This window comes from Mchenga conophoros, linkage group LG1, assembly GCF_057382185.1.
Source record: "Mchenga conophoros isolate Kocher_MC1m ecotype Shallow Benthic linkage group LG1, M_conophoros_male_GT1.1, whole genome shotgun sequence".
In the NCBI taxonomy this organism is placed as follows: Eukaryota; Metazoa; Chordata; class Actinopteri; order Cichliformes; family Cichlidae; genus Mchenga; species Mchenga conophoros.
This window is the reverse complement of record NC_140526.1, coordinates 22,199,314-22,226,775: the sequence shown is the minus strand read 5'-3', so window position 1 is coordinate 22,226,775 and position 27,462 is coordinate 22,199,314. Positions and strand designations below refer to the sequence as shown.

Below are 27,462 nucleotides of genomic sequence, written 5' to 3'. Positions count from 1 at the left end.
TGGAATCGGATTGCCTTCAGTTTTGTTTGTCTGTTTTCAGCTTCACTGCATGACAAACTGTTATTGGCACAGCAATAACAAGGCCTTGGGGCAGTCTATGGTAGAGCCATATGTTTGGACAAGGAGACACTTGGGCTTTGAAAAATACTGTTAATGACAGCATGAGCCCTAATCTGATTTTAAAAACTGATGTGTACATCCATGCGACTTATCTTGAGCGGTGTGACATTTTTCTTGTGGCATCTTTGAATTATTCCCATTTACAATCATTCAGCATTTGATTGTATTTAAGAGAATCTAATATACACATTGTTTCATGGTTTTTGCCCAGTTTTAGCTTACAGAGCAGTTTGTTAGTCATAATCAAATATTTAACTGTATAAATAATATTTTTCTTCAAATTATACATAGAGCATAAAAAGTGCGAGTACTTTAATATGTCATTATTAAATACCTGGCCTCTTCGGGTACCCGTAGATAAAGCATTTTTGTTCTCAAATGTCCTGTATAAAATGCATTTGTCATCTTATATCATTAACTGGTCTTCAAGGCCACAACCAGCACAAAAATACAGCACCAAGAAAATCTGTGCTCCCTGACCTCATCTCAGAACCACACTGCACATCATATTTTTTAGGAATAGGCATATCAAAGCTTACGATAAAACCAAGTATGCACAAATGAGGAATGAAATTAGAAAACAAGTTAATGAAGTAGATAATGTAAGTCGACATCTGATGAATGGAACAGCTGTCTTTGATCATTGGCACCGCTGTTATCTGGTCATTATTTATTCTTCGAACCAGAGTGCAGACACAGAGAGCAGGGAGGAGGAGAGGGAGAACAGATGAAGATGTACAGAGAGACAGAATCTGCTTTAATTAGTGTGAACAAAGGCGCTGGGCAACTGTGAGGAAGCTCACAGTGGCGCAGCTCCTAAGAAAGGATGGATGAGAGGGGATGGTAGGAGAGGGGAAGACGAGAAGAGAGGAGAGGGGAAAAAGCAAAATGAGGGAGGAATCAGGGAGGAGGTGTAGGTCACAATAGGGATTCTGTAATTAACCAGAAACAGAGGAGAGCTGTGCTGTCTGGAAACCCGGAGCTCCTCCAAACGGAGGAGGTGGGGGCACCCATTAACATCTGTCTTCTTTCATACTCCTATCTCTTCTGCTGTAGGAGGAGGGAACACAGCCCCTCAACCTGTCTGCTCGGCCAAAGACGACAGAACTGATCAAGTCTCCTACGTCCCCGACACAAAATCTGTTCCCCGGCAGTAAAAGCAGCCCTAACAGCTTCATGAGCAAGGGGGGTACCCCCAGCCCACTTGGAGGTCTGGGCCGGGGATCTTCTCTGGGTAAGACGTCAAAGTGTTTCCACTTGACAAACACAGATTTACTCTGTTCAAACATACACCTACGCTATACACTCACATCCAGAGAGACCAGAGTAGAAAACGTTTGTACGGATGCATTTTGGTTGTTTTTCTTTTCTTTTTTCAGCATGACGTGCTAATTTCACTCTGCTCTGTGTGCATGCAGATATTCTGTCCAGCCTAAACTCTACCGCGTTGTTCGGGGACCAGGACACAGTGATGAAGGCCATCCAGGAAGCTCGGAAAATGAGGGAGCAGATCCAGAGGGAACAGCTGCAACATCACCAGCAGGGCATGGAGGCAAAGCTGTCTGCCCTCACTTCAGTGGGCCTCAACAACTGCAGAGCTGACAAGGTTAGAACAAGTTCCATTTCATCTTTCTCTTTTTTTTTAATCCCTGAATCAGGTCCTCTCTATTGCAGGACTTCTCTAAAAAGGAAAAAATGTTAGTAGCTGACCACAAGACTGTTTGCTCTCCCTGCAAGTAGCGGAGGAAAGAAACTATGCAAGAAAGTGGAACATGCCGATTTTGCTACAGCATTAATTCTTAAGACTAATCATTTTCTTTAATCCAAGTCCAGGGAGGTCGTAATGATAACAGCTGGCATAGTTTAGTGTGTTCATGTATGTTTACTCAAATTAGCATGAATATGTTTGTGTGTGCGTGTTTAGAAGCTTGTGCGTTGCCGGTGTTGGTGTGAGGGCCATGACAGGCCATGGCACTGCCCGGTGTGGGTTAAGAAGACTCTGAAGTCTCTGCCCAATTAAAGCCGACTTGCAGCCCTCTCCGTCCCCTGACACGGGATGGGGTTGCTTTGTACCAGGAGCACACACTCCCAGGGATTCCCTTTAAAAATATCTTCAATCGATGAGTCAATCAAGGAAAGAAAAAAGCTGTCCTCCTCTCTTCAGCTTGATGCCATGTTGCCAGTTGGCTGTGAGGAGCAGGCAGAAACTGGGAGCGATGCTCATTAATATTTCAGCACCTGACACTTTCAACCAACAGCCTCAACTAGGTCAATGTATATGTAAAAAAGTCAATGAATATCTATTTTGATTTCCGTCTAATTTGGTGTTTGGAAGATATCACTGTCTATGCAGGTGGCAATCAACTATGCTCTTACTGAAGTGAGGCAAATAAACCGATGCAGCCCATCGAGGCGATGGAGAGGAAGCACAGAAGCATGAACAAAGATAAGAAACTAACTGAACTGATCAATCTCGTAATTCCCCAACAAAAAACTCAAATAGATGTGACTTAATTTAAGAGACGAACAGGTGTGCCGCCTTCCACAAAAGATTTGTGAGCTTTTATTTTATTATTTTAGTTACATTGTGACACATCACGCTTCAAGCACGAGTGTTCAAGTACCCTTTAGTCATCCTCAGTCGCAGGAGCCGCCTCCCTGCGTCACAACTGAGGTGAACCTGTGGTCAGCCAAGCAGTTAATTCTGGCATGACAAGAAAAGAGCAGAACAATGGCTTAATCAACAGACTGCACACACCTACAGCTACACTGTCCGTGTGGTATGTAGAGCATAAAATGTTTTTACTTTCTTTTTAGTCGGTTTAAGGTTTTTTTTCTTTTCTTTCAACTTTGCACTCAGCTTGTGATCAGCCAGTTTTAGAGCAATAATCTGAGATTGTAGAGATCCTTTCTTTTTGCTTGAAATAATGACTCATTCCTCACCAAAACACCTTTTGTCTGTATTTTTCAGCACTTACTTGTTTATGGCAGTAACAAAGTGAATGTATAGTATTCAATACTAGAATGTATGAAAGGCAATAAAGTACTATTTAGAACAGTTGGATCGCAGTATTGTGGCTATTTAGACCCATGCATGCCTTTGAAAAAACTATGATACCCACCTCTTTTTGTGACATATCAGTCCTGTTAAACGGCACCTTAACTGAGCACACCCTTGGACTGCCTCCTACGCAAATCATAGTGAGATATTGTCACCTCTTAGTTTCAGTGACACTGGTCCTATTAGGATGGTGTAAAATTAGATGCAGGCTTTATCAAGTCAGCTAAAAGAATTGCCCCCATCATCTTCATCCTTTGGCTGTAATAAAGAACAGTCAGTTGTAATTCAGCAGTGAAATGAGAGAGAAGCCGAGCGGGTCTTTTGCTGATACAACAAGCCAGCAGACTAGAATGGTTCGAATAGCCGAGATAAAAGCTTTCACTTTGGTCAGTTTCAGAATATTAATATTTTAAGAAAGCACCTCACCTGACATAAATATGGCGTGGTCTTTAATAACCCCCCTCCCAGTCTCTTGTTTGGAAGTTTATCAAAGTGAGAGCTTACATGAAGAAGATTCTGGAAAGGTAACATAAATGGGATTAAGGAGAGGTTAAGATCATTCAGTGTGGCTGTTAGAGGGGGATATTAAATATTGATTTATCCCACTGTAATGACCGGGCAGAGGAGTGGGTCTAAGTGCTGCTTAGAGATGGATCAATTCATCTTTTCATATAAAGTGTATCTGAACAGTACAATGCATTCCTCCCAAACCTTTATCACCATGACTCTAGCTCTCTCTTTCTCACTCTCCCTTCCTGGCCATTGACCTAGGAGAACACTGTGTAGATCAGACTCTGTTCTACGGTATACAAGGCTTTAACCTGAGGACATGTGAAATATTCATGTTTTACAGGAGCAGATTTTCCTGCTTGTCTTTTTATTTGTCTGTTTTTACTATATCCCATCAGTACAATAAAACCTTTTACAACCCTTCTGCAATTTGCCTTTTTAAAATATTTATCTATAGGTATTATTGTCTGCAGAGGCAATTACTTTGTTCCATTATTTACCATCTCTTCCTCACACAGTGGAAGCTTTTACCTAGAATGCACCAGTATGCCTGCAGTCATATACACTACAACCAAATCCATTTGTAACCATTTGAATTTTTCCCCTCTATAATGCACCATAGCTTCAAGTGGACATGCTGTTTTTCAGGGTCATATGAACCATAAGAAGCATCTGCGTGTATATGTTTTTACTCAGATGTTGCATGGATGCATTTTTGACCTGAGGTACCGCCTGCTAATACATTTCCACTGACTCAGCAGGACAGAGCAATCATTTCAAATCATTCATATCAAATGTTCAAGCTGAATTAACACATGAGAGATGTAGAAAGCTAAATATTTCAAAAAAGTTTTCAATAGTAGGCTTGTATCGCCCCATTGTGACATATACTGCATACATCTACATAACGAAGTGATAAAAGAGTTTTCGTTTTTATGTAATTAGCCACATTAAATAAAGACAAAAAAAATCCAAGTGGAATTCAATACATTTAAAAACTGGCCAAGTGTACAATCAATAGTGTAATTGTCTGGAAACTGCAAACTGCCTGTTAATGAGCAGAGGAATTCATATTAAGAAGAAAGAGTGTTAATTGAATGTTCAGCCTTAGTCATTCATGACTATGTGACAAAAGTCATTTTATACATTTCATCTATTATGTGCACACACACACAAGCAGTGTACTACATACTGTTTGATCATGTGACTAAATCTGCAGTTTTTTTCACAAGTGGTGCATAAACAAATCTCTAAAATAGGAGCATCAACCTCTTTTGCTTGAGTTCCAATAAACTGTAGTATGTGATGTTCTGGAGGTGTCAGATAAAATATATTCCTCTGCTGACATGTCCCTAACCGGAATCAAAAGGGGAAAGGTCAGTGCATTAACCTATCGAACTGCCCTTTCTGCCCCACAACTCTCCTCTCCTCAGTATTGATGACTACAATTGTCCATTTCCCGTTTCCCAAAGCTCAGCCTGTAAATATTCAAATGAGCTTACACTGGTGCTCCAACAAAATCCAGACTCCTAACCTATTGGTTATAGTGGTTATACTGTTCCCCCGTGTGTGTGTGTGTGTGTGTGTGTGTGTGTGTGTGTGTGTGTGTGTGTGTGTGTGTGTGTGATGCCAGGACTCTATTCAGGCAAAGCCCTCACAAAGACTTTGAATATAATCTTGTCTGGTTTGCAGCCCTGGAAGCAATTTTCTGCTCCTTTTCGACTGCTGTCTTGGAAATTGCAAACCAAGGCATTTTGGCTGCAATGTAAATCCTTGGCATACAAGGGTTTGCCCATCCAAATTAGATTATGCTCCGCTCCCAGACACTGGCTGTAGCCAGCAAGTGCTATTGTGAAGATTGCTTACATTAATGCTTTGTCCAATTGTTCAGCTCAGTCAAAAGAATAAAAAATAATGTATGACTCGGGATAAAATGCGCCTGTGCATGGTGTGTGTGTCTGCGGGCTCCTGTCCCAGGTCAAGTCTTTTGCTCTCCTGCCTCTTCCCCAGAAAGACATCAAGAGTCCATCTTGGTAGGGTCATTTGGCGATGGTGGCTCCATTATTTTCTACAGTTGTCATCTAACATAGTGCATTTCTGGCTGGCTACAGTTGATTAGAAATGCTGCTGGCCCTGGTGGCTAAGACCTGTGATGCTGTAGTCACCACAAGGCACATTCAACAAAGGATGAGGAAAAGAATAGGCTACAAAGGACCATTTATAGTCTATGGTATTGTTGCAGTAGGACCATGATGGCCAGAGTGTCCAACAAGTCTTGATGTGTTGTCTGGATGTGAAAGGCGTTTTGGTAGAGCCGCAGTTTGAAATATCCTGCTGTTGGTAACCTGAACAGGTTTGATAAGGCTGGAGATTTAAGCCCAACTTAACATCGAACATTTCTGGTTCATCAAGAATTGGAAATTCGTAAAAGTACATGTTGTCACCACAAATTACCTCAGCGGTGCGGCAAAGAAAATAGGAACTGAAAACCGTGTTAGAAATGTTTCGCAGCACTCAGATTGATACACAATTTATGTTTCAGCGCACGCGGGCTGAATTGAGAATGACCCAGTATTGCGACATTTTCCTTCCAACCACATGTGTAATGTAATAACATGATCAGAAAATGTTCATAGTAGACATGTAGAAGTAAATAAACTGTTTCAACTAAATTTCAAACTAGCACTGAAGGGTCACACTGTGTGGGTTTGTCTTGTTTTCACTGCAGCAAAAATGATCTTGAATAATGAAAATGCTTTTTTTTTTTCACGAAAAAAACGAAACTCACAGAAAGCACACAAGAGGTTAGCTTACAAGATGTTTAAGTGGTTTAATTAAATTAAATTAAAGGCCTTTTAAAACAAACGGGTTGATGCCCTGGCAGTACAAATAGGACTGGAATAGCCGGCCATCTCCGCTCTGTGTGATGTTGAGTATGACTACTATGGAACAGATGCCAGGCTTTTGTGGCTGCTACTGTTGATTCTGCTGCTGCCTGCATTAGCCTTAGCAAAGGGACATCTATGGGTAAAAAGAGAGCAACAGCCTGCATGAAAGGCACTGTGGGTTTACCGCATGGCTGGATGTACTTAACATTTAAATGGTTCAAAACTAGCAAAAACTACTGGAAAGCTGCAGACTTATAAATAACCTTACAACTGGTTACAATACAAATACAAAACAGATGAGGTGCTGAGCTGTGAGAAGCTGCAGCCATGTTAAAGTGCAGTCTTTGTCTGCATCAGGACTGGGACAGATTGTTGAGGGCTTTAGTCTGAGACCCTCAGAGTCTTCACTCAAGGACTGAAGACCACAGTGGTGACTGACACTTGATACACAAAGCCCTGCATTGTGGTCAGGACTACTGCCTTCAGCTTGCCACATACCAGGTGTGTGATATAACTGGAGCCAGTTCAGCACATTATCAAATATAAGCGGGAGTCCTGTCGCTGTAAAAGCTTGAATCATGAGATCTTAATCATATACAATCATACACTTTCCAGTGTGGTGAGATTTAGTTTAATGGTTCTCACCAAGTGCAGTTGTAACTGCTCTCAGAATTCATAATGGGACTTAAATGTTTCATTTAACTGTGGTGTGAGAAATGTAAAGTTTCACTTACTTATTTATTTTATTTATGTAGAAGATTCAGTTTTCATTTCACAGCCAAACCCGATCCTCCAAACCGAGCTGACTTCCAAAAACTGCACCACAGTTAGTTTTCGCTGTACTTTTCTTTCATGTGTATTTGACCAATCCCGATCCATCTGGATTTGCCTTTGCCTTTTTGACTAAAGCTATTTGCAAAGGAGAGAGTGAAGGAGTGTCAGGATTGGCAATGCGTTGCCTAAATATAGGGCGGAGTAGGCACAATGCACAGGGCCGTCCGCCACCCGCCTCTGCCCAGAATACACCCTGTGGGTAGAGCAGCAGGCCTCCGGCACATGTTCTGTGGCCAGCCAGATTAAAGCTTTCCTTACAACACTGACAAGGGCCCTTTTGGGCTCCCTCGCCCAAGACGTTACACAAACTTTGCTATCTACCCCCTTTTTTTTCTCATCTTCCTCTGTGACTCACAGTCTCCCTGTGAGTTCCCTCACAAGCCAGCCATGTGCAACTGAACAGATACATGTGTTACCAAACTTTAAAGACAAAAGACTGCACAGGCAGGGCAGATGAGATTATTGTGGGTGGCAGTTCTCCACTACAGCTCTGAGTGCACTGCTATAATTTTAGTTGTGGGGAGGAGAGCTGCATGCTGAAGTCATTTAAGGGAGGGACAAGTTGCTTGCCAGCGGTCGTGGTCAGAGTGGGAGGGAAATGATGTGTACTGTTATATCTTTTGTTTCCTTTCTCTTTATCTTTGTCTATTCACACCAGCCTCAATTTGTTCTTATTTTGCGTTGTTTCAATACATTTTCCTCAGCTGGCCTTGTAGCATTTATGTTTGGTTTTTGCTACTTTAAAAACCATATATACATATATATATGTGTTTGGGTTTTGTTTTGTTTTTTTAAATATTGGCCATATACTGATTGGCTCCCTCTTTCAAAGTCTCTCCCTCTCTTTCTCTGGCAGGATGGCTAGCTTCCCCAGATACTGCATGTCCTTTGCTACTTCTCTGTGTCAGAGTGATCAGTAAAAATTTAATGACACTATAAAATAATAAAACTGCCATTAATTTATCACAGCACTTGATGCGTGTGCAGTAAAGAAGCATTAGTTCACTGAATCTTTTCCAACCTTAAAACAAAACCGGGATGCTTTGCGGATAATTTACAGCCCTAATTTCCAGTCTATTTCTAATTCACCGATATAAATTATGGAAATTATAACCAATAAGTATATTAAGCGCAGTATATAAAATTTTATGAAAATTTGTGGTACCATATTGCACAGATAGTCTGATATTAATTAGCATAGCACACAGGAGGGGAATACTGCAATTAGACCATTACATTACAGCACGTAAAAGAGGTTGTATAAAGTATATGTAGATGTTTTTCCACTAACCACAACCTCCCCTTTTCTTTTTTTCCTTTTTTTTTTTCCTTGGGTCAAATTAAGTAAAGCTACCTCAAAGACAAGAGCTTCATTCAGTCTTGTCCCGGGCTGTCTGGTGTGCTGATGCTCACTAATCATATGACTTTGTGCGGTGGAGAAAGAAGTTCAATGCTGAGCTAGCCATTAATGAAATTCATTGACGGATGGTCCCTGTTCTCTTTCCTTCTCAGCCCAACATGATGCTTAATGATCATGAGTTTATAAAAGGACTTGATTGATCAAGAGGGAGCAACGAAGCGCAGAAGAGGGACGAGATGACTACTTTATTACAGACACACACACTACCCCATGAATGCCGCGTCTTCTGAGCAGACTGTCCAAGTAGCATCTGAAGCAGCACCATCGCCCATCCAGCTAATCGCACTTCAGTCACTTTGTCATCAGGCTGCTAGCTTCTTTCATTAAGAGCAATAATGTGGCTGGGTGATGAATGCGCGTCTGTGCGTGTGTGCGCGCGTGCTTGCTCGTGCGTGTGTTGCTTTACACAGAATGTGACACAGAGAGAGGCACCATACTCCATCTTCGCTTTACAAAGTGTCCTCATGCCCAGCAGGGACCACCACATATGTCATAATTAGAAAACACTTAAGTAAGCAAAGGGCCGTCAGATAGACAGCCTCTAATCACAGGCCATAAGCAGGTAGTGGTTAATTGTACATCAGAATCACTCAGCTGGCCATAAATAATGACTGCTCCTTCAAGTATGATGGTAAATTGCAGTGCTCTTTCTGTCTCTTGCGTGGTCCTTTCTTTTGAGGAATAGTTCTTGAATAAATAAAAGCATGAGGAAAATCAAAATACTGTGAAAGGCCTCAAATGGACTTGAACTATCTTCATTCTTCATCTTGTCAGAATTTTTAACCCCCAACAAAAAAAATGCACAAAAGGAGAATTTAAAAAAAAAGAAAGAAAACATTTTAAAGAGATTTCTTTTTTTGTTGTTCTTGCCTCTGTCACTATAATACATTTTGACTTTTTTCACCAGCATGATTTCATTTATCATAATAAAAACAAATAAGTTCGAATAAGTCGGCTAGCTGGCTACAGGCATAAACTAAATGTTTGCGGGCACAGTTGTTAGAGCTTCTTAATTTTTTATCACCTGGGGAAAAAGAACTTCCCTGTGGGGAGAAAACGTGAAAAAACCCAACAAAAACAAAACAGTGGAATGCCTCACAGAGGAGGGGCTCAAAGATTAATGTGTTTGTTGGTGTCGTTGCATGAGGCAGGGGAGCTGTTAGTATTGTGTGGGGACTCTACCTGAGTGTCTGCTCAGACTGCATGTGATAGGCCTGTTTAGAAAGAAAAGAGGCAGAGGTCAGCGCAGACAGTGCATCTTTGGCAGAGATTGAACGTGCACCCTGGGAGTAAAACAAATGCTTTTTTCTGAATGGTGGCAACATGCCTGCTTTTAGTGTCATCCAGGCAAACCTGGGAGGGGGGGAGATTATTTGTATCATGCAGAGTCAAAGTGTCCATCTCCTAGTTGAGTCTTTAGAGAGGAAGACAGCCCTTTGCTAATGCCCTGTGTATTCACTGAGGAAGTAGGTCATTCAACAATGGAGCCAGCAGCAGTCGGCACTCTCCCCTTGCATAATACATTAAGTGTAATGTGCAGCAACTATTCAGAGACCCCCCGAAAGCTGTTATTTTATTCTGTAAATGCACATGGACATGACATTTAATATTGTCACGGAGCGCTGAATGACAGGGTTTCATTGTGCGACAAGTACAACATGATGCCAAGTTTAATCTGAGCACAAAGAAACATGACAAACGGGAAAACACGGTGTGTTCTCCAAAGCATGAACTCTGAATAAATGATGGGCGCTGAGCTCAGGGCGCTGTAGACTGGAAGGCAGGATGTAAGGAGAAGATTACAGAGGAAAATCTGAGCACTGCAAAGAGGGCCACGGCCCCATTGTGTGCTCGGGATCACAAAGTATCCTTCTGTAAATCTATTTAGAGCACCCCTGGCCCTCACTGTCTCGCTGCCTCCTGTCATCCATTATAACAGCTACAGAATAGAGAGATGAGGAAAAAGCTGCATCTAGCTCATGTCAAAAGAGCAGCTTTTCAAAACAAACTGCATTTATCAAAGACACTTTTTTTTTCTTTTCAAATTTTCAGATTTGTGATGGAGTTTGTTATTTTTTTTCCAGCTGTTTTGTCACTGTAAAAAGGTGTATATGTGCTGGTTTGTTTACCTGACTCTTTGTATATCTCTGTAGGAAAGAGCACACTTTGACAGCATTGGGCACCACCTTGGCAAGCTGGGTGAGGATGGAAAGCTTGGCCACAGAGTTATTGACCTCACCAGGCCAGAAGATCTAGATGGTAAGGCCATTATTGGGTCTCTTGTTTTGTTTTGTTTTATTTCATTGTTTTTCTGCCTTTTCCCTTTAATTATTATTACATGCTTTTAAATTCAGTCCTTACATCGGCATAATTTGTAACATTTTACTCAACTTTCTAAACTATCCTGGGGGGGGGGGGGGAATATTAAGAGCAATGGGTGGATTGTCTACACACTCAAAACTGAGTCTACCTTTTAAAAGAAAAGGGAGTTTTGATGTGTAATAAAGGCCTACTGCTCAGTACTGCATGCAGAGCGGTTGGGACAGTTGTGTGCAAGAGAGAAGTGGTGAATGCCGTTTGAAATGAGCCATCGCTCTGAGGTTTTCACAGGTAGGTGAGCGAAGAACAAGGGTGCCTGAGGACAAAGCTGGCTTTTTTCCAAGCTTGACTCCTGTTGCTGTTGTTGCTTGTCTGAGGTCCTGGGCGCATGTGTGTAAATTCTGATTACACCAGTGTGACAAATCGTCATCTGCTTTTGTGGAGCTGGCTCCTACACAGGAGCAAAGAGTTCCTCAGTGCAACTAATATTTGTCTGACATAAATATTTGTGGCAGTTTCCATGGGACTTCAGAGCCAGAGCAGAAAATAAAATGGTTCTGACTCATCTTTCATGCCTCAGAAAGTCTCGGGGCAGAGGGATAGATATTTCTCAGGACAATGTAACACATCGGCATTTTCCAATGAAGTTTTAGGCACGTTTCAGTTCAGTTTTAGAACTAAATGGTCTTGCTCAGTTGGTTCACATAGACTTTTTTTTTAAAAAAATCTTGCTATAAAAAGATTTGTTTACCAACTTCAAAGCACATTTAGTTTCACATCACACCCAATTCTGAAGATGAGAATTAGAGGTGCATTTAGTGGATTCATTTACATGTTTCCCATGTAAGCCACAGCAGAAGATCCCATCCCACCCGTCTGACTCCTTGGACAGATGTGTTTTGAGTGCTCATTCTCCCAGTGGTAACCCTCCCTCTGTGGCTACTGTGGAGTCAGGACTGAAACAGAGTGCGCACCAGGGAAGTTCTGTCCTTTTAAGTCCTGTTTAGAGCCGAGGGAAAGGCTAGCACCAGACACCGCACATCAGTTTTCCCAGTGGGTTATGGATTAGGAGCAAGCAAAGGTTAGAGGAGAGAAGAGGTCCTCTTCCCAAGGTGGGGGGGTGGCTGGGAGACAGGGCAATGGACATAACTCAAAACACAGTTAGCATTTCTTCTATTACACCACATACATACATATATATATATATATATCGGTCTGTGTCTTTAGGCTTTACCAACAGGAAGGCACGGAGATGAATGATGTGAAGCAGGATTTTGAGATGTGAACCACAAAGTATTTACTCTTCTGAGAACATGCTTACTAGTGATGGGATTTCCGGCTCTTTTTAGAGATCCGGCTCTTTCGGTTCGGCTCACTAAAAAGAGCCGGCTCTTTCGGCTCCGAACCGGCTCTTCAGGTTGTTTTGTTGCTTTAATTAATTTATTATTAACAATAATATAAAATTATGCACAAAAGGAATTACTAACGTAAAAAAAGTGGTTTTATTTGTATATGTTTATATATAAATATATGCGGTGGCCCCTACAGACAAAACACGTACAAACTCCAAAACACATTTCTAGCATGAACTGAACTTCCAAAGCAGAGCTACTAGATCACTTAAATTACACAATTGAAAGCATGTGTGTATTGTTTGTGTATTTATACACAGGCACTCATATATATTCAAATAATTTTAAAAAAGTTCATTTACCTGTTACTACCACACACCAAATCCGGTCGTTGGTACTTGCTGGCTTGTGTAGCCACTAGGTAACAAAAGCTCAACACTGCGCCCAGCATCCTGGAGCACTTCTGTTGTCTTTTGTACGTGTTTTGAGTTTTTACGTGTTTTGGAGTTTGTACGTGTTTTTACGTGTTTTGGAGTTTGTACATGCTTCAGAGTTCGTACGTGATTTGAAGTTTGTATGTGCTTTGTCTGTAGGGGCCACTGTAAATATACTTTTGTTTTTTCACTCCACATAAAATGTAATAAATAAATCATATAATACAAAAATCAACTATTCACATTTCAACTTTTAACTATTTAAATTTTCAGCTTTTTCCTTTTACAAATTTAAAGTGAAAACAACACAAAACACTGCAAAACACAATTAAATATAAATTATAATATGAAAACAAAAAGAAGATGAATATTCTCTGTCATATGGGCCTGCATGAATAAACTTTCTGAATCCTTTATCATCTGCAACCGAAAATAGTTGTGGATGATTACTATACCTTTCTAATGTGACGTTGTTGTCCCTGGCTCTCTTTCTCTCTCTCTCCCTCTGGCTCTGTTCCTGTGCTACTGAGTGTAACTACCGCCCCTCCCCCCTCTGCCCAGCATAAAGCACAAGGCTCAGGTGCGAAGTGAAGCGGAAAAAAAGTGCGAGAGAGAGAGAGAGAGAGGGTGAGAGAAAGAAAAAAAAAAAACAAAAAAAACCCACGTGACGGCTCGCGATAAGGAGCCGGCTCGCGTCGTTCACGTCAAAGAGCCGGCTCTAAGAGCCATTTCGTTCGCGAACGACCCATCACTAATGCTTACATCTGAAATCTTGTGAGGATTTTCTCTTCCTTGAACCAAAGAAAGCTCGGCTCCCTGGCATACCATAACATAAAGAAATATACAGTGCACGAAAATATTTATATTCTGTTTAATAGCATAAATATGAAAGCATACAAAACATTAGCCTTCTAGATTATGTAAGGTCAAAGGTCATCCAGGTGCCAAGTATTTTTTTTCAATGTGAATAAGATCTGCTGAATTGAAACTTGTTCTAAAAAATTACCATAAAAAACCACAAATGTTTCTATGACAAAAAGGCAGTTTTATCCAAAAAATGTAGCATCAGTAACTAGTTTTGGAACAACCTATAAAAATAGGAGGCAAATGAATTTGGAAACATTTTAGCCCCCTCCCCCGAGTAGATCAGAACACACTGCACATACTTTTGGTGTTTCCTGAAAGGGAAAATTACTGGGTGCACCACCTCACCCATACATAGGGTGTGAAAGCCCATTGGTGTGTAGCAGCTTTCCATCCAGAACAGAGTAACCGCATTGAGCAGGCACAGTGACTTCTGTTATCGCGGCAGTTCACAGAAAGCTTTAGGTTCTTTAAGCTAATATTTGCAAAGCAGGCAGAAACCCAACTCCGAACAACCAAAAGTGTGTGTGTGTGTGTGTGTGTGTGTGTGTGTGTATGGGAATGGTTAAAAAATAGGAATAGATGGGATTTTCATCATTTAACAAAGTCACAAGCCACACACATGATCCCTTGGCAAATTCATTAGGTCTTTACCAAATACCACAAAAGCCTGAGCCCTGAGGCCCTTCGTTCATTCACATATGGCAGTATGGAGCTGCCATATGAGGTTGTGTGTTTGTCTAAAACGCCCCCATCACTCAGGGTCTACAAAGAACAAAGGAGTTGTTGAGAGATGTGTGCAGGCAGGAAACAGAATTAATCTAAAAGCCCAATCAGATAATATCAAACAAAGACTGAAGAACAAAAGAGAAGCTTCAGCTGAGAAGTGTCCTTGTGGAATAGGATAAGAAAAACAGTAGTCTTGCACTTTTGCTACAGATCACTGACAATGAGTTTCTTTACATCGGTAGCTCAGAGCTGTTGTGAAGTGTTATATGGGCTGATTGTTTGAAGATGTTTGTTTTTCTTCTGCTGTGAGTCTGTGGGAATCAAGCTCTGGCTTTTATTGCCGGGGAGTTTTTCTGGAAGAAAGCTTAGATGAGAAGCCTTTGACATAATAACGTGTCAAGTCACAAAAACAGTAGGTGCACAGGTCAAAACAATCAATAAGAAAGTTCTGTTTTGAAGCTGGCAAATTGAAATTTAGAGCAAACGAACAAACGTGTGTATTTCTCTGTGAGTGTCAGAGGCCGAGAAGTTGTGAAAGATTAAACTAAATGCATAAGACAGCTGGCTCTGCAGGCAAAAGTAAAAGCTGCGGCATGTTGAAACAAGCTGCCTGTTTGTTCCCAAGTTCCCACGTGTGTGCATGCATTCACACACTATCACACACACACACACATATACACACAGAGGGTATGGAAACCCAAACGATCCCAACTGGGTACTAAAAATAAGACAATTGAGATGTTTTAATGTGGTTTACATCACTTGTGATTTTCACCGGTTTAATTAGCATGCCACGAACTCAGACTGGACCAGAGCCACTGAGCGCCGCATCCTGTCCGTCCACACACATTAATCTCGCCTGATCCTGCTCTGAGGGAGAGGCTCTATTGTCAGTAGTAAATGCCTTCACTCAGAGGTGTTAGATTTGATCCCAACAGGGAGGGCTTGGCAGGTTTGCGTGATTGTTGCCTGCTCACTGAGGCTCATCCTTTTTGAGCGGATTCCTGGGTGACATTATGTGTCTGCCCATAGAACAAAGATGAGTAAGGAGGAGGAGAGGGGGCAGCTGGGGCAGCGCTACCCTCTGGCTTGCTATATGGTCGAGTCTGAGCCTGCAGCTCACAGGTGTGACAGGCTGTGGGGCCTCACTACATTCTCTCTCCATTTCGCCCCCTTTCTTTTTTTGTTTCCTTCTTCCTCGTTATTCACTTTCCCTTTTCGTTCTTTATTCCACCGTGTGCGCACACACATAGACACACACACAATCATTCTTTCACACTGTAATTCATGCTGCTCATCTGCAGTGTTTCCAGGAGAGACAAATTAAAAGGGGATTCTCATATCGCTCTGTCACACTTGAGCTGCGGGCCTCATGAATCACAATAAATTCTATTAAGCAGCACTCCCTCTGTTTCGCTCCCTCCCCAGCTACCACCCAGGGGGCCTGGCCCTGTCACCGCTAAACATCTGTGTTTATTTACACAATCACACACCTAACTAACTGATTCCTAAATGTCCTGCCCCTCCTGGAAAACAATAGTTATTGCTCATTTGCAAAATGTCAGAGCAGCGTTGCGATTTTCTGCAAAAATATGGAAACAACCTGGCAGTAAATTGCATGTTATAGTTGCAAGCAGTTTGCTGTGTGAATATACAGGATGTCCCCGATCAAGTCATATATATTACAGGGGTTGAATAAGGAAGCAGTTCTGTACTTCAAGGTGCTTTCAGACAGATCACAGACCTCGCTGCTATTTCAGGTTAAAGGTCTTTCGCAAAGTTGGGCTGTTCGTTTCTCCGAGGCAGCTTCCATCACTTTCAGTATTTTACATATCCAAGCCACACAGCGTCTGCCTCGGAACAACTTACGAGGTGCATCACTCCTGTTGTTCAAGTCTGCAGTTTTCTGCAGCATCTGACAGAGCAGAAAGCGATGCTTTTCTGCGTGCAGTCATGTGCAGCAAAAGACCATGCCTCATCTGGATTCCCTCCAATGAACCTAGTCACGTGGCTGGTTTCCTGGCTAACTATGGATGTGGCACTAGGTGATGGCAGGCAGTTGTTTTGTCCCCCCCTTCGCTCTACATAAGAAGATCACCTCTGCCCATATACATGCGCACCAGTATATAAATTGCTGAATCAGTGTCAGTGATAGAGTAATGGCACGGCAGGCATCGTAAATTACGGCAAGCGATCCCAGGGCGCAGACACTGGCTGTCGTGTCTGAGTGAGCGCTGCGCTCCTGAGCTAATGAATACCTTCATCTGGCCCCGGCAGTCAGCAGATTGCCCCGCGTTGATGGATACTGTCAGCCCTCCGCCACACCACATTTCATTGCACAATAAACATGGTTGTCAAAACCAAACAAAGTGAAATCAATTCATCCTGTACAGTGAGTGCATGCTAAATGAAATTAACGTACTGTGGGGTTCGGTGGCAGCAAAGGTAGTGTATTATTTTTGAATTCATGATGGCTTTCGGGCCAACAGCATTTGAGGGAGCTCAGCAAACAGAGTAAAACGCGGTGCTTGCAGAGGTAGAGAAAGTATTTCGAAAAGTAACAAAAATCTCTAATTTGGTGCATATTTTACAAGACTGTGAAATTAAAAGAACACAGGCGTCTAGATAGCAATGATGAGGAAACGCATTTATATATGGTTAAAAGGACATTTTGGCAACTGAAAATGAATCTAAAGTTATAGATAACTATGCATTTATTACCTTTCTCTGCATATGTAATGTTTAGTCTGTCTATTTAAGACAAATAGAGAGACCAGCAAACACCTGCAATTATATGAGTTTGACTCATAAGTAAATACACCTTTTTATTGGCTTTCCAGGTAAAGGAAGGGATCATAAATGTGGCTCTTTGGCTGTTAAACATGAGCTGCTGAAAAGTCAATTCATCTGCTTTTGCACTGTGAGAAACAGGCTTTTCTACTAGGTAGGTTAGACCTCAAGAATTCTTACCCTGTAAACAAAAACAAAGTTCCAGCACACCTTTATCTCTATTGTACTGCAAGTATGTTGCCTTTTTAAAAAGACTTGTCTCATATAATAATTCTGAAAACAGGACATGTTCTTTTGAAGCAAAGACACTTCAACTCTTGAGGCTGAAAATGCTGCAGTAATACCTTCAGTGATTAGAGCAGGGCGAGGCTTCTGTGGATTTGGAATTAATGTCTCTGCACAGCCCTCCATTACTCATTAAGAGTTTGATTTTGTTTATCAACTGAAATAATAATAGAAATCAGACCCCAGGTAACGTGTGCCAAGGCTGCTAGTGGAATGGTCTAATGAGAAGGCTTCACATGTGGATGATGAAATATGCATGAGTCATCCCAAGCTTTCTTTTCCAGATTTGAGATCATTAAAGATGTATCGTAGCATATGGAAGGCTTTTTTTGTCTTATTTTTCAAGCCTTGTTTATCAACATATTTTTGTTTGTTTAAATATTCATACTGCTTTTATTTAATTCTTTCACATCTTACATATAAAAGGAAGCAAATGCGCATGCAAACAGAAATCATTATCAGTCTGATGTACAGTTTAATACTGAGAGAAACTCTCTTATGCTGATTGTGAATGCCCTGATTGAGAAACAGCACTTTGCAGAATCGGCACACTCTCCCAGCTAATGTGTGCTTGGTTTGTTTGTTTGTGTGCGTGCTTGAAGGAAAGAGGAAGAAAGTGAGAAACAAGGGGAGAAAGAAGTGTAAACCGAAGGGGTTTTTTGTGCATATATATGTAAAATGGAGTTTGGCTTTTATAAAGATTTGCAAGAGTTTGTGTTTCCTCGCTTTTTCTTTCTTTCTTTTTTTTTTTTTAAAGTCAGGCTCAAATCTTATATTTATGTTGGCTGTGAGTCTGAAATATATGTGCACAAGTAGAAAAGCTGGACTTGTGGACAGAGAACTGAATTATTCTTGAAGTCAAAGGGCTCCTCCTTGTTCTCTCTGTACTGCTTTTGGATAGACCCGATTTAAAGAGATCAGGTCCACCTTAAACGCCATATTCAACCCTGTAGACTCTGTTGAACAGTGTTTGCATCTCTGCACTCATTTGAAATAATTGTCATGATGGAGATAGCAGATGAAGGAGAGTTTAAACATGGCTTGTCACTTAATGTCTCGCCACGCTCTCTCTTCTTGTTCCTGCCCTTGTTTTTTCCGGGGTCCAAGGAAGTCAATGGCTCTGCAGATAAACCCCAACCCTATTATTGTTGGCCAACAGGAGGCGCTGGACCTACCGAGGCGCGAGTCTTCAGGGAATCTCGGGGAAGAAACAACAACGAGCCCCACATTAAAAGGCCAATGAATGCATTCATGGTGTGGGCCAAGGATGAGCGGCGCAAGATCCTCCAGGCTTTCCCCGACATGCACAATTCCAACATAAGCAAGATTCTGGGTAAGACTCTTTAAAAACATACAGCTGTGAGCACTTGACTTCTTTGCTTTATACAAAACTGATAATGATGCACCATTTATAGTTTAGTTTTGGTTTAGTTTTATAGTTTTGCTAGAACCACAGCTTGTTTCATAGCTTTTGACATGCTCAAGAGCACTGTAGTCAATCTGAGTTTTTCAATTACTAATGGTGTTTCTCCAACACTGACTTACCAGGCTTTTTTTCAGTTTTGCTCATTCTCATGGGTTTATTGCACTCGGAAAAGCATATATCTTAGAAAGTGTCTGGCGTCTAAAAAAGAGAGTGTGCACGTTATCTCGTAGACCACTGTGCATCAGTTCGCCTCAGCATACAGATGGATTTATAGCCCATCACTAGCATAAGTGTTTGTCATGAAAAATGACAGAGACTAAATGGGTCTTGTCCCCTCAACACTGGAGTCCATACATCAGAGCTGTTAAAAGTGCTGTCATCCATGCCAGTGTAGGGCACTTCACCGAGCTGCAGTATTTACTACTCCAGCTTGTTGTTCCTTACTGTTTGACAGTAAGGAAAAAGCCTGCCTCTGGTTTCAGATAATGTGCACATGCAGAGCTATCAAGAGATTGTTGTGCAGCAGACAGTAAATCTATGCATTTTCTAGAAAACGTCCACCCTTATTAGGGGTAACTCTGTATTAAATTAAATCTTGATGCAATGTAGTAAAAAGTAAAGGACTATGAATTTCACATTGCATTATTGGTTATTTTATATAAGTGCAAGGTCACCACCTCTCTGCTTATTTTGTTCAATTAGTGGTTATGTTTAAGAGCAATGGATTCCTGCAGTTTCCTACTATCACAAACAGTTTTTCTGGTTACTGAAAATCTGAATGTACTGTGCTGTGTAGGTTCCCGGTGGAAGTCCATGTCTAACCAGGACAAACAGCCCTACTATGAAGAGCAGGCTCGTCTAAGTAAGCTTCATCTAGAGAAGTACCCAAACTACAAGTACAAACCACGGCCTAAGAGGACCTGCATTATTGACGGAAAAAAACTCCGCATCGGAGAGTACAAACAGATGATGCGTTCACGGCGACAAGAGATGAGGCAGTTCTTTACTGTGGGGTAAGTACACAGTTGTGATTAGCCCAGCCTTGCCATACGTAATACACAAGAAAATGCAGAAAACATGTGCATGCAATGCAAAGCAGTGTTTGCAAAAGTGAACGCTGAGTTAACCACTGTTGCTAACTCAGCAGCTTAATTCAGAGGGTTACTAATAATTTAAGACAATAGTAATCTCCTGATGGAGCACCAAATACAGACATTATAAGCTCTACGTGTATATTTACGTAAGCGTGGACAGCAGCAGTCTAAGGCTTAACACTTTAATTTACTGTTTGTGGTTATCAGGAGAGTCCTTCTCCAGGTGTTCCCATGTCAGTCATAAGATTCAGTGGCTGGAGTATCAATTATCCAGCGCAAAAGCAGCAAAGAGCAGCAGGAGCAACGTATTGGTTTTATGTCACCAATAAACTGGGTAGTGTTTCTGAGCGGCTCAAAACGGGAGTTGTCAGGAGTACCTCTCTTTTTCCAAATCATTTTCACAGAGCTGCTGGCTTACAGCAGACTGCTGTGGGAAACCCGTAATCCAGCCATCTCAGTTTAAGTGCTGTAAGAAAAAAAATCACGCACTTTAGAGACATGTAGCCACCAACCTAAGCAGCAATCGCGCTATGAGCACCACTGAGCGCTTTTTCCGTGTGCTCTTTTTCCGATTATGCTGATCACTTTTTAATCAAGTGCGTCGTGAAAACTGATTGCATTTAATATAAATGTATGTGTTTCTTATACATATAGGCAGCCACCGCAGATTCCCATCACCACAAGCGCCAGCATGGTCTACCCTGGGGCCATCACCATGGCGACCACCACACCCTCACCTCAGATGACATCGGAGTGCTCAAGTGCCTCAGCGAGTCCTGAGCCATCCATTCCCGTCATTCAGAGCACCTACAACATGAAGCTAGAGCCCACTGGCATGGTGAACAACAGCGAGCCGGTCAATGGCGAGGATGAAATGGACATGTACGAAGATTTTGAGGACGAGCCCAAATCAGACTATAGCAGTGAAAATGACACACAAGAGCCAGTCAGTGCCAACTGAGACCTTTTAACCGAAGAGGCCAGTGCAGAAACAGTACTCATACAGGAGGATGCCCAGAGGGCTGGTCTGATCTGAGGGAGGGAAAGAACAAAAGAAAACAAAAACTACACCACAAAAGGTTTGAACATGTTTAAAAAAATAATGATTTATCATATCGAAGCCAGCATGCAGCTGTGGCTTCATCTGAATCAAAAGCTATTTGGTCTTAAGTGTTTCTTTAAGTGTGTGAAGCAGTTTGGTTGTGGTAATTTATATATATATATACATATATATATATTTTTTATCTCATTGTTTATTTTTTGTTAAGATCATGGACATATAGACAATTAGGTTATTGCCTAAAACAAAAGACAACTTGAAATTACAACCTTTGATATGAACCTAGGTAATTCTTACTGTCATTTACCTTCTTTTCCTCTTCAATTAGATGATTTTGCTACATTACCTAACTGTTCAAGATGGGAATAATATTCTCACTCAGGTATAGCGTGCCAGCCAACAGCTTGTGAATGTTTTTAATCAAGAGATAAATATGAACAAAATATCTCAAAATGATAAGGAGTGATTCCAACGTAGTACAGAGGCTAATTACACATTATTATTATTACTATCAGTAATATTATTATTATTATTGTGTTTTTCTTTTTGTTATTACAAAACAACTTAATTTAGTGCGCAAGTGCCAAACATTTCAAGTTGTTTCAAGTCTTTCAGTCTTAGACAATCTCTTCATCTCTTAATGCAGCTTCATCATCCAGTCTTTCTTTAATTTACCCAAACAGAATAAACAAATTAAACTCAGGAACTTGGAAGCAGCAAGCTCTGCAGGAGGTTACAATATGTTACATCTGTCGACGGTAGCTTGTGATGCTAGCTGTTCTTTGGGGAGGCCAATGCAGTGATCATCAATGAAGCCAGCCCTTTCATTTCCTCATCCCTGTCCACACAGAGCACCGTGGCATCCTTCACTTATTTCCAGCTCTGCAGTCCACTCTGACTCACCAAGATCTTAATCAGAGTGATTGTAATCAGGCCAGAATGCTAAAGGGCCAAAGGCCTCCAATCTGTGGGATTGGAACAGTAGCGAAAGGCAGCTTTGGTGGCATTACAATCTTAAATTGATGTTGTACAATGTGTAGCTACAGTGCGCTCTGTTAAACACTTTAGCCCCATTTGGATGGCAAGTTTAAAGTCTTAGGTCTTAAAACGTAATTTTTTTTCTGATCTTAATTCTTTTTAGACATTGTAAATCTTAAACTGACACTAAGAAGTCTTAAAGGAGAGCACGGTCATCGGGTTGATGCAATGAGTTGATTACTGAAGTAGTCTTGAAAAGAAATGACAGTTTGCAAGTACATAGAGAAAAGACTCATATACAAAGGATAAAATACACAATTTTTTAATTAGTGCACTTATAAACCTTCTATCACCTATGAGGCTTTTGAAACATTTACAATAATCTGATCAGCTTTATACTGCTCTCATTGTTTGCACTTCAAAAAATACAGACTAAATGCAAGAATCAGAAAAGAGGCAACTCAGTCTTAATGTAAGTTTCAAACCTGACAAGTCCTGACCTTCCAGCGACGGCAGATAGATAAAGCTCATCTAGCGGTCAAGGCCTTGATGTTGAGACTCAGATCCTCTTTACAGGGCAGAAGGTCTAAGTGGCTCTCCTCCCTGCCATGCCCTGCTCTGACCCCAGCCTGTGGCAACCTCAGCACCCAGGGGGCGCCATCTGGCTCAGAGAAGGAGAAAACACCAGGGAAGGATGGGAAACAATAAAAATGGTGTGTGTGTCGCTCATTGTGCTCTCCATCAAAGTGCTGGAAATAAGGCCTCAACAGGGCTCCCACCCTGGCCCAATCACCAGGCACTGGCGAGCAGATGGAACAAGTACATCAAGCTGTGGGGGATTATTAAAATGACTGACGACTGGGTATCATCTGAAATACAGCATTATTAATGCATGAGTCCAGCTATTCCCCTCCCATGCCCTTGAACCTGTCCATTTCAGAGAGCGTGCAGAGCTTTTTTGGAGGACATGAATATCTCGTCACGAGCTTTAACTGGTCAAGACGCTCACTGCTGGTCACTGCATTTTTCTCCTAGCTCAAATTGGTACAGACGGTTCTTTAATGCTCCCTTATCTTCTGTACTCTTATTGTTATTACCCATCAGATGCTGGCTTATATCATTTAAACTTTTGGACATATTTATATTAAGTCATGTTTTCCCCTTTTTATTACCTCATAGATAATTCAGATTTTATTATTTTCCATTGCATCTTTTCTATATTGTTCTCATTTTGAGGAACACGTCATGAAGATGCTCTCCTACAAACAAACCCAAGTGGATTTCCCTCCAAGTCAACCTGTTTGGTATTTCTAAACTGTTTGCTCCTGTTTGCTGGCGGTTAGATGTATTTGTATGCGATTGTAAATATTTTCATGACTATGCCACACTACTTTAGTGGGCTGGTAGTTAAAAAGGACTCTTCATGGAACTGAAACTTGACTGAGCTTAAATAGCAAAAAAAAAAAAAAAAAAAAAGGACAAAAAAAAAGAACAAAAAAAGAAAGAAAATAATGACAACGAGAACTCACAAAGAGACAATGTTTCATAAGTGTTATAAGCACTGGATATAAATTGTATTTTTATCTATTCTGATTAATGTGAAGCTGTTTTGAGGAAAAACAACACGAATGAACAAAATTCCCCAGTTGGACTCACGTGGGTTTGCTCTCACAGTTACCAGATTTGAGTCTTTTTTTTTTCTTCTTTTTTTTGTCTGCTTGTTTTGTTTATTTATGCAAAGACACATGTGATGAATGGACACTTTGTTTAATCTTCAGGGCTGCCTAGAGGAGAGACTCAGCACAAGAAAAGTGAGCAGGAAATTCAACAGCAGGCTCAGTGAGCCATGAAAAACCAGACTTCAGTGCATTGTATATTGCACGACATATTTATTGTTTGCCACTGCTGGCTCTAAAATTTTGAGTTAAAGACATCATGGACAATCAGATTAATTAAAAAAAAAAAGAACAAACAATTTAATGAATTGGAGCTAAACATAGTTTTCAGTTAATTCTCCATCTCATTAAGATTTAATTGTAAATACAACATAGGAAATATATTTTTGTTCATTAGTGAAGTATAAGTTATGTATTTGGCTGTTTTATTTTTTTTGTAGTATGTGGTTTCATGTTTTTAAAACCTGACAAGTCACTGTACCTCATGTAGATGCTTATTTTTTTCCTGCTTATTAGAAGAGAGCAGCACTGGTCCTGAAACAAAAAGACGAACCTCACTCGCTTATGTTTTCATGATGCTCCCCAGACAATTTGAATAATCAACGAAAGCTAAACTTGGTAACGAGTATGGTACTTATTCAGACAACAAGCACTTAAAAGAATTATTAAATCGTGTGTTTCCAATCATCATAGAACTTAAACGGTATGCTGTATAATGCTCACTTGTGCTTTGTGTTTAGAATAGCACTCATAGTATGTGGCACTTTTTTTAATGAGTGCAAAATCTGAAAAAAAAAAAGAGTCTGCATGCATTTGGCTTGCATTGACATTAATGTAACAAACAAATGTTTTTATGAATGACTGCTTCAAACACAAATGATTTTTTTATTGTTTTAAATGTGGGAGCGTGCAAGTATTTATTTCAATTTATTTCAATGTGGCAAAATTCACAGATTGTGCATTCTTCTCAGTTAATTCTCTACTTGCCATCTTTTTGTATGTTGCCAATTTTTAATGAACATGTCCATGACTATCCAGCCATCCCGAAAACGTAGCCCTCACAATTTGTTTCTTTTCTTCCAATTGCTAGACTCACAAATGGTTTCAACATTACTTACTGTAATTTGATTTTTTTTTTTTTCCGTCTGAAATTTGTGATGTGTATATGGTGGGAATGTTCTCTGTGTTAATTTAATCAGCACAATTCACTGACATGCTGGACTGACATGGTAGCTGCTGTTCAGAAGTGTAAACTTTTTTTGTTCAGGATGACATTTATAGCCGTCTTTGGTACTTTGCTTTTTAGCGTTGTTTCTCAAGCAACACTGTGTGGGGCTCTTCTATCACTGGAGCCACTGTTTTGAAATTGCTGGCAGCCTGATACAATTTTCCGCCTAGAAATCTCTTATCCCCCCCCCTCCTCTGGCAGGTACCTAGGCCCATGGAAAGTATTGTTTTGGCTGTTATTAGAGAAATGAATTAAATAGTGTCTGTTGCTGCTTTAAAAAAGTTTATGTCGGAATATGTAAATAGTTTATCATAATATCTTGTACAGTCCAATGTAAAGTTTTTAATTCAACTTAAAAAAAAATGTTGCCATCACGTTTGTGTTCACATTGTTCTTTATACAGTACAAAAGGTCAATTATTTGCTAGGGATATTATTGCTAAAAAGAAAAAAAAATTAAAATGTTACTTAGTTGTTTTTTTATTTTATATTTGTTTTGTTTTGCTTGGCTTCAAAGTGTACATCAGCAAGTCTTTGGTTTCCATGTGCAGTATTGACGTGAGGTAAACTTAAGGTGAATAATTTTACATTGGTGTGTGTGTGGAAAGCAATTTCTTTGGCTTTGGTAGTATTAATACACTATATCAAGTAAAAACAAACCGATGATGGACACACTGGGTGCATCTAGGCACCTTAAGAATGTGTATACTGTATATGATTAAATTGTCCCCACAGGATCAATTCAGACATATTGTAACACCATATTTCTGTAATATCTCTGTCCATTGTAACAATGCAGCAGTGGGCTCAATAACTGCCTGTTTTAGCTCATTTACCTCAAGAAGTTCCTCCTTTTCTGTAAAAGAGACAGAAATTGTGTTACAAAAAGCTCACATCACTCCATCTTTTGTACTGCTGTTGACACTTACAAATTAAAGAGACATTTTGTTTTAAGATTTGTGTAATCATTTGTATTGTCGAGGCGTTTGTTACATTCTTTAAGTCTGCAATGTAAGAAAACCGAGGGCTGGGGAACAGTTAGCTGATGTCGTTTTACACCGTTGGCATCATTGTGCTCCACAATGACAGCAGTATATGAATCTCTTTTTTGGGGGGGTAGAATCGCTGTCTTCAACTGATAAGTCAATTTTGATGCTCAAGTAATCAAACTGAAGACAATTATGGACATGAAATCAAACCAGCCTTGCTGTTTTGATGATACTTCTTCATTTATAACATTTTAAGAAGGTTTTGAGAGAGAATTCAACATTTTTGGTCTCTGCCTGATGGAAACAGATGGATGGATGTAATCATTTTATAATAACATTGTATACAACTGCACTGGATTAAGGATGTTGCCAGAGCTGATACTTACAGTACCTTTGGATACCAAAATTCTGAAAACTCCAAAGTACTCATTTCTTTCAGTAGAATGTAGGGTTATTAAATAATTGATACTTGGATGGAAACCTCCATCTTTACACACACTGCTGGACACAGAAAACCATGTGAACAGTAGCACAAAAAATCTTTGTGAAGCATCTTAAAGACATCCTGGTCTTTATGAAGAATTTCATGCACTCCCTATAGCCCCTGTTTTGACACTGACGTATTAAAGCATTATCATAAACATTAATCTGGCCAGTTAACGGTTAGCAATTATTAATATTACCCATCTGTTACGTTATTATTAAGGAAATGGGTAGCAGCTAATAATTACATGATAACATTAACGTAAGAGCTAGTCTGCAGCCATCATTAGTCCTGTGCCTCTGTAACAATATTAATTTAATCTGTTAATTTAACAGGATAACACAACCACTTGTGAATAAAAGTAGTTATGGTCCCAGATTAAAGCTTAGAAAGGTACAACAAGGTAGAAACATTTCAACCGAACTTACCAACTCGTTTTGGTCAGCAACAAAAATATGTGAATAGAAACATGACTGAAGACGATCGGTATGCGGACCTCTTTCATGGCAAAACCATGGCATATGTGTTTTTGGACCCCATCAATCCCTTTACCAATGGTCTCTGCATTCAAGTCTATCAACCTTGTTTACCTCAGTACCAGCATTTTCTGAACCAGGATTTGACTGACATTACAATTTTCCTTACTATTTCAACCTTAGAAGGGGGTGTGCCAAGAAGGCCAGTCTCTGTAATAGCACCCTGAGTTTGGTGGCTTTAAAGAAGAAGAAAAAGAAGACCGTATATAATCTTACTGGCATTATAAATTAAGACAATTCGAATATTCAAGAACAGAAGGCTACCGTTAGCACCTCTAATGTTAGCAACACTCCAGTTTATCAGCCTTAATTTAAATTTTCATTTGTTTGAGTAGCAAATTAAGTTGTTATAAACACATCAAAACCTCTTCTTTTGTACACCCTTG

At 40.4% G+C, this 27,462-nt stretch overlaps 1 protein-coding gene across 9 annotated transcripts in view; it reads left to right on the top strand.

The window, feature by feature from the left end:
* The window catches only part of sox6 (SRY-box transcription factor 6), a 132,717-nt gene extending 106,696 nt beyond the window's left edge, over positions 1-26,021 (top strand). For all 9 annotated transcript variants that reach the window (XM_085269939.1, XM_085269946.1, XM_085269975.1 and 6 more), the window contains 6 exons: positions 1,177-1,354; positions 1,539-1,726; positions 10,987-11,092; positions 18,766-18,939; positions 19,829-20,045; positions 20,781-26,021. In XM_085269939.1, the coding sequence (XP_085126065.1) occupies positions 1,177-1,354; positions 1,539-1,726; positions 10,987-11,092; positions 18,766-18,939; positions 19,829-20,045; positions 20,781-21,087 (1,170 nt within the window). In that variant the 3' untranslated portion in view covers positions 21,088-26,021. The remainder of the gene's footprint in view (positions 1-1,176; positions 1,355-1,538; positions 1,727-10,986; positions 11,093-18,765; positions 18,940-19,828; positions 20,046-20,780) is intronic.
* The last annotated feature ends 1,441 nt before the right edge of the window (positions 26,022-27,462 follow it).